The 16179-nt window shown below is 41.8% G+C and overlaps 1 protein-coding gene across 5 annotated transcripts in view; it reads right to left on the reverse strand.

Moving 5' to 3' along the window:
* The window catches only part of lad1 (ladinin), a 142947-nt gene that overhangs the window by 55912 nt on the left and 70856 nt on the right, over positions 1 to 16179 (reverse strand). For all 5 annotated transcript variants that reach the window (XM_078197960.1, XM_078197957.1, XM_078197959.1 and 2 more), the window contains one exon: positions 14972 to 15263. In XM_078197960.1, coding sequence (XP_078054086.1) covers positions 14972 to 15263 — 292 coding nt within the window. The remainder of the gene's footprint in view (positions 1 to 14971; positions 15264 to 16179) is intronic.

The raw sequence follows: 16179 nt of genomic DNA on the forward strand, positions 1-16179 counted from the left end.
ACACTCATTGGTCGGGATTCTGTAGCCGTTCTTGTCCCGCCACTGATGCCAGCAAGGACGGAGAATTTGGCGCTCAGCCAAATCTCCATTCACAGCAGTGGGACAGGAGAATTTCAGCTGTAAGCGAGGTCAGAGAATCTGGCCTATTGTTGCTATTTTGTAGGAAATAAATACAGAAATAAGTATATTAAAGTTTTTAAAAGTTTACTTATTAGTATCACAAGTAGGCTATGTTAACACTGCAGTGGAGTTACTGTGAAAATCCTCCAGTCGCCACACTCCAGCACCTGTTTGAGTACACTGAGGGTGAATTTAGCACGACCAATGCACCTAACCAGCACATCTTTCAGACTTTGGGAGAAAACCGGAGCACCCGGAGGAAACCCTCGCAGACACAGGGAGAACGTGCAGACTCATGCACAGTGACCTAAGCCGGAAATCAAACCAAAGTCCATGGCCCTGTGAGGTAGCAGTGCTAACCATTGTGCCACCATGCCGCCCCTATAATCTATTGTATAGATCTCAATTTCAACATGTAGTGATCAGACTATCATAGAAATCATAGAAACTCTACAGTGCAGAAAGAGGCCATCTGGCCCATTGAGTCTGCACCGACCACAATCCCACCCAGGCCCTACCCCCTTATCCCTACACATTTACCCGCTAATCCCTCTAACCTACCCATCTCAGGACACTAAGGGGCAATTTTAGCACGGCCAATCAACCTAACCCGCACATTTTTGGACTGTGGGAGGAAACCGGAACACCCGGAGGAACCCCACGCAGACACGAGGAGAATGTGCAAACTTCACACAGACAGTGACCCAAGCCGGGAATCGAACCCAGGTCCCTGGAGCTGTAAAGCAGCAGTGCTAACCATTGTGCTACTGTGCCGCCCCACTCCAAACTAACAAAGACTAACTGCCCAGTCTGAGATTCTTTTGAATCTTTGTAACAGCCAGTGCCAGAAATTATCGTTCTATTACTGTTGTTAATAATATAAAAAAATCAAATGCTGGTTTTCTGGAAAGAAAATAGAAAACACTAGAGGTGGGATTCTCTGGCCGCGCTCGCCCCAAATCTGGAGAATTCTGCACGAATTCAATGGACCTTGGTGTGGTCCACCCATCCTCCTTCCCACGCCCCCCCCCCATTATGATTCCCCTGGCAGTGGGATGGGAGAATTCCCCCCTAGAAATTGGATATATATTTGAAAAAGAAATGCAGGGCTATGGGTAAAGAGCAGACAAGTGGGGCTAATTGGACAGGACTTTCCATGGGTATGATGTGGTTAATAGCTCCTGTCCCTGCTGTATAGTTTTATGAAACGGGGCGGCATGGTAGCACAGTGGTTAGCACTGCTGCTTCACAGCTCCAGGGACCTGGGTTCAATACCCAGTTTGGGTCACTGTCTGTGTGGAGTTTGCACATTCTCCTCGTGTCTGCGGGGGTTTCCTCTGGGTGCTCCGGTTTCCTCCCACAGTCCAAAGATGTGCAGGTTAGGTTGATTGGCCATGCTAAAATTGCCCTTTAGTGTCCTGAGATGTGTAGGTTAGAGGGATTAGTGGGTAAAATATGTAGGGATATGGGGGTAGGGCCTGGGTGGGATTGTGGTCGGTGCAGGCTCGATGGACCGAATGGCCTCTTTCTGCACTGTAGGGTTTCTATGATTCTATGAAATACACAGCATGTTAATCAACATGTAAAGAGAAAGATCAGGTTAACTTTTTGGATGTGTACCCTTCTTTTGAAAACTCATTATAATTCTGACCGCAGGAGTAAACATTGAATGTGCTGTAACCAAGCAAGAGGGACAGAAAATAATTTAACACAAAAATATCAGGAGCCCAAAGTCGAACAGGTTGATAACAGACAATCAGGTGTTAACTGAAACTTTTATGAGGGTGTGGCAGATAAATAAGCTGAAGCTGCAGACAGCAGTGTCTGGTTTCATTTTCATTCCCCAAAGACAATGACCTGTTTTTCAGTGGAGGTGGTCTCTGGGTTGATGTGAATTTCTCACAGGCCTATCTTTCTAATCCTCATGTGGCACCTGATCACAAATATTTTCCCATTGCTTCACAAACCCACAAAACAGGCCCAGGAGAGTATATGGCTTAGCCATAAAATAAACAACTGAAACCGTGGGAAAATAAAGTAAAATTCAATTAAAAATGTTGGTTCTGATACTTATAGGAAGGTGGGAGGGGGTTGTGGAAGAAACAGAAAACAGGCAATGAACCCTGCAAAGGCTGGAGTCACAGAGGTCCTGATACATTTACAGCAAGAACCATATTATCATTTGTTCTTGTTCTATTTCCCAACTGAACATAGGTTGAATGGAGAGTCTGACCAGTGGTTAGGAGCCAGCACTAACCAGTGGAAGGAGACCACCCCATTTGTTTAAAGTTTATTTCAGTAGTGTCACAAGTAGCTTTCCATTAACACTGCAATGAAGTTACTGTGAAAATCCCCCAGTTGCCACACTTCAACATCTGTTCGGGTGCACTGTGGGAGAATTTAGCATGGCCAATGCACCTAACCAGCACATCTTTTGGACTGTGGGAGGAAACCGGAGCACCCAGAGGAAACACACAGACGCCGGAAGAACGTTCAGACTCCGCACAGACAGTGACCCAAGCCGGGAAACGAACTCAGATCCCTGGCACTGTGAGGCAGCAGTGCTAACCAGTATGTCATCGTGCTGCTCATGAGGGCAGGCCAGCGATTGGGAGGTATGTGTGGAAAAATAGAGAGGCCACGATTGGCAGGGGGAACGGCAAAGCGGGGAACGCTCCCGTTTCTCCTGAAGTACAAGGAATGCTGAGAAAGGCACTTAGCCATGGTGCCAGCAGTTTTCATTTCTCTTCATTGTCAGGGTTCCTGAGTCAGGAATGTGCAGCCACAGTGAATTTTAAATCATCTCCTATTTGCACATTGTGAGATCCCAATTAAGAATGTTAATTAAGTGTCCACCTCCACTGCAGGACACACAGATGCCCACCAGTATGGTGGGTGCAACTTGTTGGAGGTATTCCACCATAGTTAAGTCTTTAATGCTTCTATATAACCCTCTTCAACCTTTGTGAGTGAGGATTAATACTGAGGTTGACCTTTTTTAAAATTTCTGTTTAACTTTACATTTTCTGTCTCCATACTTATTTTATTTTTATCCTTATATATTTCCTTTACACCCTCTTTTTAAGGTGCTTGGTATAGCTTAATAGGTTTTGGTTGCCAGCGTCACCTGAATAAAGTAGCCATATTCTTCATCTTCTCTCCATTTTATTCTCTCAAATGCCACAAAACTCTCATTGCATCCCAGACAACAAGGTGACCTTCAGTGATTTATTTGATGGTCAGAAATCACAAAAATAGTATTTGCATGATTCTTTCATTCACAAGTTACATCACAAAAATGCATCATTATAAAAATGCAACAATACCCTAACATGATCCTAATCTTACTCTCTTTGAGCAGGAAAACCTTGTGAGTATATATATCTGTGACTGCAAAGTGCCTATCTCATTGGGATCGATCTTCTGTTTACTAATGTAAATTTAGATGTTTTTAAATCAATAAATTAAACTTTGACATGGTCATTAATGTTGGTAAATGTGGGATCATGGGGATAGGGCCTAGGTGGGATTGTTGTAGTGCAGGCTCGATGGGTCAAATGGCCTCCTTCTGCACTGTAGGAAGCCTGTGATTCAATGATTCAAAATGTCAAAGTTCTGCTAAAGGCAAGGGTGACGGCAAACTCTGAAACTTTATTTGACCAGCTGCTGTGTGAAGTTCTATTTCATTTTTAAGGTGCTCAATCATCAAGACAAGAGAACTTTGAGGACCAAACGAAATACAGCAATTGGTGAAGAACCAAAAGTACACACCAATTCCTTAGACTTTGACACGGGTGAAAAATCAAACTTTTCTAGCTATGTTCCATATTGTGGGAAGGCAAAATAGGTTGCCTCACTCAGACAGCTACTATTATTCAGGTGAGACATGTCCATTCAGTTCAGTCCAAACAAGCCTGATTTAAACTTGAAGACAAACATTGCACAGAAAAGGCATATTACACTGAAGCGACTATTAGGTGAATACATGTTTGTAGTTGAGGCCCATCAGATCAAACAGCTTCCTTATCAGTTGCCTCACATATTCACTCAGTATTTGGACTAGCTTTGTCTATTTACTTTATTTTGGCAGCGGCATGCTGGGGCAGTGGGGGTGCAGGGGGTGGAGGGGGTCAGGGTGGGGGGTGGGGATGTGGAGGCGGTGGCAGTGATCATAGGAGTTGGTGAGGACACAACTCCACACCTGAAGTACTATGTACAGTTTTGGTCTCCTTACTTGAGAAAGGATGTACTGGCACTGTAGTGGGTGCAGAGCAGATTCACTGGGTTGATTCTGGAGTTGAGAGCGTTGACTTATAAGGAGAGACTGAGTAGACTGGGACTGTACTCATTGGAATTTAGAGGAATGGGGGAGGGAGGGATCTTATAGAAATATATAAAATTATGAAGGGAATAGACAAGATAGAAGTAGGGAGGTTGTTCCCACTGATGGGTGAAACCAGAACTAGGGGTCATAGCCTCAAAATAAGGGGGAGCAGATTTAGGACTGAGTTGAGGAGGAAATTCTTCACCCAAAGGGTTGTGTATCAGTGGCATTTCCTGCCCAGTTAAACAACTGAGTCTAACTCTTTGAATGTTTTTACGGCAAAGGTAGATAGAATTAAGGGAAAGGAATTAAGGGTTATAGTGAGCAGGTGGGTGAGTGGAGCTAAGTGCATGAAAAGATCACTCATGATCTTATTGATTGGCAAGGTAGGCTCGAGGGGCCAAATGGCCTACTCCTGCTCCTAGTTCTTATTTTCTTATGTATGGAGCAGGGAGAAGAATTGGAATCAAGCCGAAATGGGGAGTTTTGGGGGAGAGTGGTCAAAATAGGCGTGGAGTGCGAGGAATTAGCTTGTTTCGAGCTGTTTGGCTGAATTGGAAGGGGGCGAGTGGGGAGGTTTATGTTGGGAGAGTGTTACCTTTTATGGCTCCACAGCCGCTTTGAGCGTCATATATTTCAGCCCATTTTTGTCAAAATAAAAATGAAAATTGAAATTGGTCTAACAAAAGTGCTTGAGATTGGTCTGATAGTCTTCCATGTAGATTGTTTACAAACAGGCATATTAAAATACTTGAGTGAAATTTTAATGTTTCTTTTGAGAGTTTGTCATTAAGAAAATTATCAGCATACCAAGAGGTTGTGCAAAATTAATTTAATTGAAGGCTCAGATACCCTACTTTCCCCTTCTCTTCAGTTTGAATGCAATATTCATTCCCTATCGTAGGATGGGGTCAACTAGTCTCAGATCTCCGCTGCTGACAGTTGGATGTGAGTTGTGATGCAATGACTCTGTTTTCCTGCTGTTGGTGACTGGCCTCCCCTCATTAACATGGTTAAGAGTTGACACTCAGCAAATCGAACTTGCACTTGACCTCCAACTGCATGGACATGAGAACATACGAACATAAGAAATAGGAGCAGGAGTAGGCCATCTAGCCCCTTGAGCCTGCCCCGCCATTCAATAAGATCATGGCTGATCTGACGTGGATCAGTACCACTTACCCGCCTGATCCCCATAACCCTTAATTCCCTTACCGATCAGGAATCCATCCATCCGCGCTTTAAACATATTCAGCGAGGTAGCCTCCACCACCTCAGTGGGCAGAGAATTCCAGAGATTCACCACCCTCTGGGAGAAGAAGTTCCTCCTCAACTCTGTCTTAAACCGACCCCCCTTTATTTTGAGGCTGTGTCCTCTAGTTTTAACTTCCTTACTAAGTGGAAAGAATCTCTCCGCCTCCACCCTATCCAGCCCCCGCATTATCTTATAAGTCTCCATAAGATCCCCCCTCATCCTTCTAAACTCCAACAAGTACAAACCCAATCTCCTCAGCCTCTCCTCATAATCCAAACCCCTCATCTCCGGTATCAACCTGGTGAACCTTCTCTGCACTCCCTCCAATGCCAATATATCCTTCCTCATATAAGGGGACCAATGCTGCACACAGTATTCCAGCTGCGGCCTCACCAATGCCCTGTACAGGTGCATCAAGACATCCCTGCTTTTATATTCTATCCCCCTCGCGATATAGGCCAACATCCCATTTGCCTTCTTGATCACCTGTTGTACCTGCAGACTGGGCTTTTGCGTCTCATGCACAAGGACCCCCAGGTCCCTTTGCACGGTAGCATGTTTTAATTTGTTTCCATTGAGATAGTAATCCCATTTGTTATTATTTCCTCCAAAGTGTATAACCTCGCATTTATCAACGTTATACTCCATTTGCCATATCCTCGCCCACTCACTCAGCCTGTCCAAATCTCTCTGCAGATCTTCTCCGTCCTCCACACGATTCACTTTTCCACTTATCTTTGTATCGTCTGCAAACTTCGTTACCCTACACTCCGTCCCCTCCTCCAGATCATCTATATAAATGGTAAATAGTTGCGGCCCGAGTACCGATCCCTGCGGCACGCCACTAGTTACCTTCCTCCAACCGGAAAAACACCCATTTATTCCGACTCTTTGCTTCCTGTCGGATAGCCAGTCCCCAATCCACTTTAACACACTACCCCCAACTCCGTGTGCCCTAATCTTCTTCAGCAGCCTTTTATGGGGCACCTTATCAAACGCCTTTTGGAAATCCAAAAACACCGCATCCACCGGTTCTCCTCCATCAACCGCCCTAGTCACATCTTCATAAAAATCCAACATGTTCGTCAAGCACGACTTTCCTCTCATGAATCCATGCTGCGTCTGATTGATCGAACCATTTCTATCCAGATGCCCTGCTATCTCCTCTTTAATAATGGATTCCAGCATTTTCCCTACTACAGACGTTAAGCTGACCGGCCTATAATTACCCGCCTTTTGTCTCCTTCCTTTTTTAAACAGCGGCGTAACATTAGCCATTTTCCAATCAACCGGCACTACCCCAGAATGCAACGAGTTTTGATAAATAATCACTAACGCATCCACTATTACCTCTGACATTTCTTTCAATACCCTGGGATGCATTCCATCCGGACCCGGGGACTTGTCCACCTTCAGTCCCATTAGTCTACCCAGCACTGCCTCTCTGGTAACATTAATTGTATTAAGTATTTCTCCTGCTGCCAACCCTCTATCGTTAATATTTGGCAAACTATTTGTGTCCTCCACCGTGAAGACCGACACAAAAAACTTATTTAAAGACTCAGCCATATCCTCATTTCCCACTATTAACTCCCCCCTCTCGTCCTCCAAGGGTCCAACATTCACTCTAGCCACTCTATTCCTTTTTATATATTTATAAAAACTTTTACTATCATTTTTTATATTAATTGCTAGCCTAGCTTCATAGTCTATCCTTCCTTTCTTTATCGCTTTCTTAGTCTCTCTTTGTTGTTTCTTAAATTTTTCCCAATCACTTGTTTCTCCACTATTTTTGGCCACTCTGTACGCAGCTGTTTTTATTTTAATACTCTCCTTTATTTCCTTCGTTATCCACGGCTGGTTCTCCCTTTTCTTACAATCCTTGTTTTTTGCTGGAATATATTTTTGCTGAGAACTGAAAAGGATCTCCTTAAAAATCCTCCACTGTTCCTCAGCTATCCTACCTGCCAGCCTGCTCTCCCAGTCTACCTTAGCCAATTCATCCCTCATCCTATCATATTTCCCTCTGTTCAAACAGAGGACACTGGTTTGGGACCAAACTTTCTCCTCTTCCATCTGAATCAGAAATTCGACCATATTGTGGTCACTAGACCCAAGAGGGTCCTTCACAATAAGATCCTTAATTCTACCTACCTCGTTACACAATACCAGATCCAAAATAGCTCGTTCCCTCGTCGGTTCCGTAACATGCTGTTCAAGGAAACTATCCCGACAGCATTCTAAGAACTCTTCCTCCATTCCACCCTTACCAACTTGAGTCTGCCAGTCAATGTGCATGTTGAAGTCCCCCATGATTATTGCCGTTCCGTTTTTACACGCATCCCTTATCTGCTTGTTTATAGCCCTCCCTACCTCAACATTATTATTTGGGGGCCTATATACCACACCTACATGCTACAATGTTCCAGGCAAATCATAGCCACCTTTTATTCCCCAGAGATCAGTTGTTACTAATGATTCTGCCTCTGTCATTTTCAGTTCCTCTACACCTGTATTTTGGGTCTTTTATTAATTTAATGTCACTCGTTTTTGCTTTGTATCATCATCCATTTTGTCCTGTAATCACTGCTGCCTTCCAACCTATTATAGGCTTTACCTTTCCTTCTTTCCTCTACTGCCACATTTCCCTAGTCATGAAAATCCTTAAAACCTGTCATATCTCTTACTTTTTCAGTTCTTATGAAAGGGCATCAGCTTGGAACAATAACATTGTTCCTCTCTCCAGTAGTCTTGTCTTACTTGGTGAGTGTTTCCAGCATTTTCTGTTTTTCTTTCAGATTTTCAGCATTTGCAGTGTTTTTGCTTTTGGAGTAGCAACATCACAAGATGTGTTTAACTCATAAATTTATCCTGACATATTTCAAGCTGGGGCTGTTACAGTTGTAATGTTTATAAAAATATCTTAAAGCCTTAAGGCTTTATCTTTTAGCTTCAAAGAGTTCTACAGTTTGGAATCCATACTTGAATTTAAATGATCTTAAATTACCTCAGGGTAGGTGGTTGTCACTGGATTAATAATCCAGATGGCCCCAGCTAAGATCTGGGGAGCTGGGTTTGAATCCCACCATGACAGATGATGAAATGTGAATTCAATAAGCAACTGGAATTAAAAGTCTAATGCTGACTGTCAATTGTTAAAAAAAACACTGGTTTACTAATGTCTTTTAGGGAAGGAAGTCATCCTTACCCGGTCTGGCCTACATGTGACTCCAGATCCACAACAGTGCAATTGACTCTCAAATGCCTTCTGAAATGGAGGGCAATTAGGGATGGGTAATAAATGCTGGCCCAGTGATGCTCATATCCCATAAATTAATAAATAAAATAGGTCATGGGAAATGTGCTGGATTCTGCCTGACAATAAGTCTGCTCTTTTTAATTGTTAACGATCAAAAGAAGAATCAGATTGTTTTATTGACAGGGAGGTGCAAGGTATTTACACATGGACAATGACATTGTTCCCCTACATCTACGATGGGAAGTCCCTGCTTCTTCAGAAACCCCAGAAAGGTGGTACCGATGGCAAGTTTCAAATAGTTTTGCTGTAACCTATCCTTTACTTCTAAGATGAAAGGCAGTTCTTACCCAAGATAACTGATCGGCATTTCTACTCAAATATAAGGTTAATGCTTTTGTCATTGCCCTGGAGAAGTGGTTGAGGGAACCATTTTGGGATCAGGATGAGTAATATCCCAACAATTCAGGAAAGTCAGGGGGCAGAGTTGAATATGATTGCCATCACAAAGGAGAAAGTGCTAGAGAAACTAAAAGGTCTGAAAATTGATAAATCTCCGGGCCCAGATGGGCTACATCCTAGAGTTCTAAAGGAGATAGCTGAAGAAATAGTGGAGGCGTTAGTTATGATCTTTCAAAAGTCACTGGAGTCAGGGAAAGTCCCAGAGGATTGGAAAATCGCTGTTGTAACCCCACTGTTCAAGAAGGGAACAAGAAAAAAGATGGAAAATTATAGGCCAATTAGCCTAACCTCAGTTGTTGGCAAAATTCTAGAATCCATCGTTAAGGATGAGATTTCTAAATTCTTGGAAGTGCAGGGTCGGATTAAGACAAGTCAGCATGGATTTAGTAAGGGGAGGTCGTGCCTGACAAACCTGTTAGAGTTCTTTGAAGAGATAACAAATAGGTTAGACCAAGGAGAGCCAATGGATGTTATCTATCTTGACTTCCAAAAGGCCTTTGACAAGGTGCCTCACGGGAGACTGCTGAGTAAAATAAGGGCCCATGGTATTCGAGGCAAGGTACTAACATGGATTGACGATTGGCTGTCAGACAGAAGGCAGAGAGTTGGGATAAAAGGTTCTTTCTCAGAATGGCAACCGGTGACAAGTGGTGTCCCGCAGGGTTCAGTGTTGGGGCCACAGCTGTTCTCTTTATATATTAACGATCTAGATGACGGGACTGGGAGCATTCTGGCCAAGTTTGCCGATGATACAAAGATAGGTGGAGGGGCAGGTAGTATTGAGGAGGTGGGGAGGCTGCAGAAAGATTTAGACAGTTTAGGAGAGTGGTCCAAGAAGTGGCTGATGAAATTCAACGTGGGCAAGTGCGAGGTCGTACACTTTGGAAAAAAGAATAGAGGCATGGACTATTTTCTAAACGGTGACAAAATTCATAATGCTAAAGTGCAAAGGGACTTGGGAGTCCTAGTCCAGGATTCTCTAAAGGTAAACTTGCAGGTTGAGTCCGTAATTAAGAAAGCAAATGTAATGTTGTCATTTATCTCAAGAGGCTTGGAATACAAAAGCAGGGATGTACTTCTGAGGCTTTATAAAGCACTGGTTAGGCCCCATTTGGAGTACTGTGAGCAATTTTGGGCCCCACACCTCAGGAAGGACATACTGGCACTGGAGCGGGTCCAGCGGAGATTCACACGGATGATCCCAGGAATGGTAGGCCTGACATACGATGAACATCTGAGGATCGTGGGATTATATTCATTGGAGTTTAGGAGGTTGAGGGGAGATCTGATAGAAACTTACAAGATAATGAACGGCTTAGATAGGATGGACGTAGGGAAGTTGTTTCCATTAACAGGGGAGACTAGGACGCGGGGGCACAGCCTTAGAATAAAAGGGAGTCACTTTAGAACAGAGATGAGGAGAAATTTCTTCAGCCAGAGAGTGGTGGGTCTGTGGAATTCATTGCCACAGAGGGCTGTGGAGGCCGAGACGTTGAGCGTCTTCAAGACAGAAATTGATAAATTCTTGATTTCTCGAGGAATTAAGGGCTATGGGGAGAGAGCGGGTAAATGGAGTTGAAATCAACCATGATTGAATGGTGGAGTGGACTCGATGGGCCGAATGGCCTTACTTCCGCTCCTATGTCTTATGGTCTTATGGTCTTAGGATACAAGATTCCTTAGAAATTCCAGGTGTATCATAGAAAGACATAAATTAAATATTTGCCTTGTGTGGTGTGCAGTCAACTGAGAAATAGAGAGCAGGGAAAAGATAAAATTAGTCAGGGCTACACCTTAAATCAGAGAAAATGCTGACTTCATCATTCATCACACAGAATGATGGGGGTTTGTGCTCATTTTGAAGATAGAATTCATGAGGAGAAAAGAGGCTGGAAGATTTGCCTAGATCAGAGCTAGAGGAAGACATCGACAGCATAATTCTCATAGTGAGAGATAGTGATAGTATTAGAAGTCAATTGGCTAGGAAAAAGAAAGTAACCCCTCTGGAGGCTCAGAGCAACTGTGAACCATTTGCTATAAGAACACCCTGTGATAAGTAAAACTTTACTAATGTTTCTTTTTTTAATAGTTACTGGTCTCCATAGAGATCATAATAAGGTGCAGAGCATAACCACAGATTGCACATGAATGAAGTGCATTATAAACAGAATGAGAAGTTGATAATTCAGTAAGCATGGGAATTCAATGTAGAGGAAGATACAGCTGGCCCTTGCTGCCTTATACCAATGTGGAGCGCTTTGTAGGAAATAGTAATCATAATATGCTGAACTTCATATTATATTTGAGTGCAATGCTGTAAAGTCTGAAACTAGGCTCTTAAATTTAAACAAAACTGCAAAAGTACGAAGGGTGAGTTAGCTGAGGTAGATCAGGAAATATGTTTAAAAGCGATGATAGTAGCAAAATGTGGACATGAAATTGAGAAAGGTAGAAATAATAGAAAATGAGAGTAAGCTAGCAAAAAAAGAAATAAGTTGTAAGAGGTTTTAGAATTGTGATTTATGAAAGGAAAATCGAGTTTCAGGAATATATTGGAGTTTTTTGAGGCTGTAACCAGCAGGGTAGATGAGGGGCACCAGTAGATGTAGTATATTTGGACTTTCAGAAGGCATTTGATAGGTGCCATGCAATATCAGGGCTCATGAGATTGGGATAATAGATTAGCATGAAAGATTAATGCATGGACAGAAAACAAGGAGTAGGAATTGATAGATAATTTTTCGGATGGCATATTGTACCTAATGGGGTGCCCTGAGGATCAGTGTAACATAGACAGGTTTTCTGATGATACAATTGGAGTATCAGCATGGGAAAAATGAGCTGTGAGGAGGATGCAGAATGGCTACAAAGAGATATAGACTGATTAAGTAAATCGGGGAAGAAGATGATAGACAGAAAATAATGTATGAAAATTTGAAATTTATTTGCAACAAAATGGAGTTAATGTGCTGCATCATGCATCCGGTACAAGTGTATTACAGTCATACACAAACAAGGCAAGGTAACCTGAATATCATAAAGCATTACACAAATCAGCCACTGCCCTACCTGTCAATAATGGGAAACTGAACTCACACAATCCTGACGTCAGCACAAGACAAATAACATTGAGTCTCTTGGCTAGTTGTTCAAGCTGAGCTGGCAAAGAAGCTTGCAATTATTTTAACCAAATGTCAGCCACCAAGGAGAAATAACTCAAAGGGGAGGTGATAAAACACAAAATATTAGATTAATAATCCACATCAATAAAAACGTTGTCAAGGATATAGAATGGCAACAATCTTCTTGTTCTTAGGATTAACAAATTTAAGATTTAAGAGTGTACACGAACACAACTTTCCTGATGAATCAAACATCAGATAAACGACAGTTTGAACATCAAATGGGTCATAAAAATATTTTGAACTTATACCTTTGGACTGGAATCTCAAATATCACTGAAAGAGATTTAGTTACATTACAATAAGATGACTCATAACAATCTCAGTGCTGTCCCAGCTCTTACATGTATATATATACATTTATATATATCCTTTATCTGAATTGAATCCAAGCTGCTATAAATAAGGCAAACTAGAGGAGATATACATAAGAACTTTATTATAGGCTGACGACAATTTAAAAAGAGATGGTGTTCTAGCTATAGGTGACTACAAGACACTCTGTAAAGCTCACAGATGGGGATTGTGAGCGTCCGGCCACATTTCACAATGTAGTCTTTTCATTTTCTCAAGTTAAGGCATCATTAAGGAATCATTTACATTATCCACTTAATATTGAACTGACCTTTGGTTTCCAATGGCAACTATTCTGTTCACCTTTAAATCAACAAAAAAGTAAATCTGTCAATTGATTATGGAATCTGATTTGATGGAACGCAGTTTTGCGATAAATCATAAGATTATCATTAACTGGAGCAGAGATAGGCCATTTGGCCCATCTACCCTGCTCGAGCAGTTACTATCCTTTCTGCAGCCATTCAAAAAAACCACAACACAACTAGCGTTCAATCTTTTGGGTGTGTAGTTTAACAGGTGTTCGTGGCTATACTGCATTGGCTGGATATGCCAAGCATTGAATCTACCTTGACTCTGAAGTCCCCTTTTGCCTCATCTTGAGATGGTTTGTCATTCATGGAGCACACGTTATGTAGGTACATGAGAATTACAGGGCAAGTGTAGGTTGTTTAGCGCAACCATCCAATGTTGGTGTTTATTCAGCCTTTTCTGTTCCAACAAAAGTTACAATTTTTCTTTTGAACAGTTTCTTTGATATCATCTGCAAATTTCACCAGTTTATTTTGAGTTTCTGAATGTATGTCATTTACGCAACTTTGAAATAATGGTGATTTCAACATTATGCATCCTATAATAGCTCTCTCGCCCTCCCTCAAGTACTCATTGTTTTCAGGATTTTAAAATCCATTGCCTGGGTCCTCCACAGCTAGTCTTTGGTGTGGAAATTTGTTGAATGCCTTATTGGATGTTGAGGTTCAGTTATGAAGCTTTTCATATTTCCGCAAAGAAATTGAGAAGGTTCCTCAGGCAGGAACTTCTCAGTAAATCCATGTTGATTGCAGTTAATTGGGTTATGAGACAGATAATCCAAAATGTTACTCCTGATTCCATTATTTGACATTCAATTTGAGAAGACTGGTCTGCATACAAACAGTAAATGAAACCCCTTTGAGCCTTTTCTGTCATTTAACCATATCTTAACTGATCTGTATCTCAACTTCATGTATTCCACCTTTGCTCTATACTCTTGGTATCTTTATCTAACAAAAAAACTATCATTCTTCAAAAATTTTAATTGACTCAGTTCCCACAACCTTTTCCAGTCCTGTCTTCCATTACTCTTTGAAATCAAGAAGCACTTTGTCCACTCACAGCTATAAATAGCCCATGGTATGTTCATCCTCAGTTTCAAGTCTTCTTTAGAATTTCAGCTCTTCTCTAGTTGTTTCCTTCCTCTCTCTGAACCTGCTCCAACTGAGCAGAATAATGCATTATACACTACACATAACCCTCCAACCCTTCTAAAACAGAGGATCATCCAACCAACTGCAACAAACAGGAGATTTGATACTCCAGAAATAATTAGGCCTGCGCAACATATTAACAAATAGAAAATGACAAATATAAAAATTAAAACCTGTATACACTTGTCATTTTCTATTTGTTAATATGTTGAATAACATATTGTTAAATCTGCTGACTGCCTGATAATACCAAATTGAGGGCAGGCTACTTCATCTGTCACTATCAGTTAAAAAGGCTACAATTGGGGAGGGAATTAGAGCTGGTTTCTCCCATCCTTCCAGTTTCCAGATTGCAAATTTGCCAGTATCACCACATACTCAATAGCATTGTCAATGGTTCAATCTTTGGGATTGTCTAATCATGCAGTGACATCTTAACATCTGTGTCATATAATTACAGAGGATAAAAGTTTCTGAAAGGAAGCTTTCGTTTTTAAGTAATTTGTTCTGGATATCAGCTCGAACATCATTTATGGTAAGCAGGTCACTCACCTTCACTGTGATCCCACTGATGTTCTGACTGGGATCTTCACTTGATTTCTTTCTCGGTGTCTCAGTGGGCACTCTCTGCATTTCTAGCTTCTGGTTTTCATTCTCCTGTTTGCTTTCGCTTTCCTTTTCAATGTCGGTTTCAGAGGTAAACTTTGCTAGTTTCAGATTCTGCAAAGTTTCACGTTGAAACCGTCTTTTGTCCTCTTCTCTTTTTTTCAGCATTTCAGCAAATGCAACCGCGTCATCTTCCAAGGGTGGAGATGAGGTTTCTTCTTGTTCATTAAACACAGTGCTTAATCACAAATGGGAAATAATTATTTGAACAGCTTTATTGGGCTCAAGCTATTTCATAGAGTCTCTACAGTGCAGAAGGAGGCCATTTGGCCCATTGAGCCTGCACCAACAACAATCCCACCAATACCCTATCCCCGTAACCCCACATATTTACCCCACTAATCCCTCTAAGCCATGCATCCCGGGACACTAAGGGGCAATTTAGCATGGCCAATGCATCTAAGCCGCACATCTTTGGAGCGTGGGAGGAAACCGAAGCACCCGGAGGAAACTCACGTAGACACAGGGAGAACATGCAGACTCCACACAGACAGTGACCCAAGCCGGGAATCAAACCAAAGTCCCTGGAGCTGTGAGGCAGCAGTGCTAACCACTGTGTCACGTGCCGCCCTACTTTCTGTTGTGAATCATTCCCCTCCACAGATCCCTCCCAACCAATTTGACTATAATTCATCATGGATTTCAAGTTGCCAGGAATAGTAATTTAGTAATTTCCCTGCCTCACAGTAGTTTGTAATAACCTTGTTACACAACTCTTCATTGGTTAACTTGTTCTAGGAAATAATGTCTATAAAAATTGCTTGTGAATTAAAACTGCACTTATTGTTTGACAAGTCTGGAGGGAATCACCTGTAGGCCATCAAAATGGTGTAAAAATTTACATTAAAGTTTTTTGTAAACAGGAGTTTTGAACATCTAACAATAATGTTCACATTGATGAGAAACCTAGCAGTAATTTTTTAAACATGTTAAAGGTTCACGAGAAGTAATTTGATTGACCTCTGAACCTCATCCTAAATTGGTTCTGTTTGTAATGTGGTGTTGTGTCATTAAGAAACGTAAGTAATTGACGGGTTATAACCTGAAGCAGAAATTTGAGAATGGATTTTTGCACACCCACTCAAAGCATTTAA

This window comes from Mustelus asterias, chromosome 25 (assembly GCF_964213995.1).
Source record: "Mustelus asterias chromosome 25, sMusAst1.hap1.1, whole genome shotgun sequence".
In the NCBI taxonomy this organism is placed as follows: domain Eukaryota; kingdom Metazoa; phylum Chordata; class Chondrichthyes; order Carcharhiniformes; family Triakidae; genus Mustelus; species Mustelus asterias.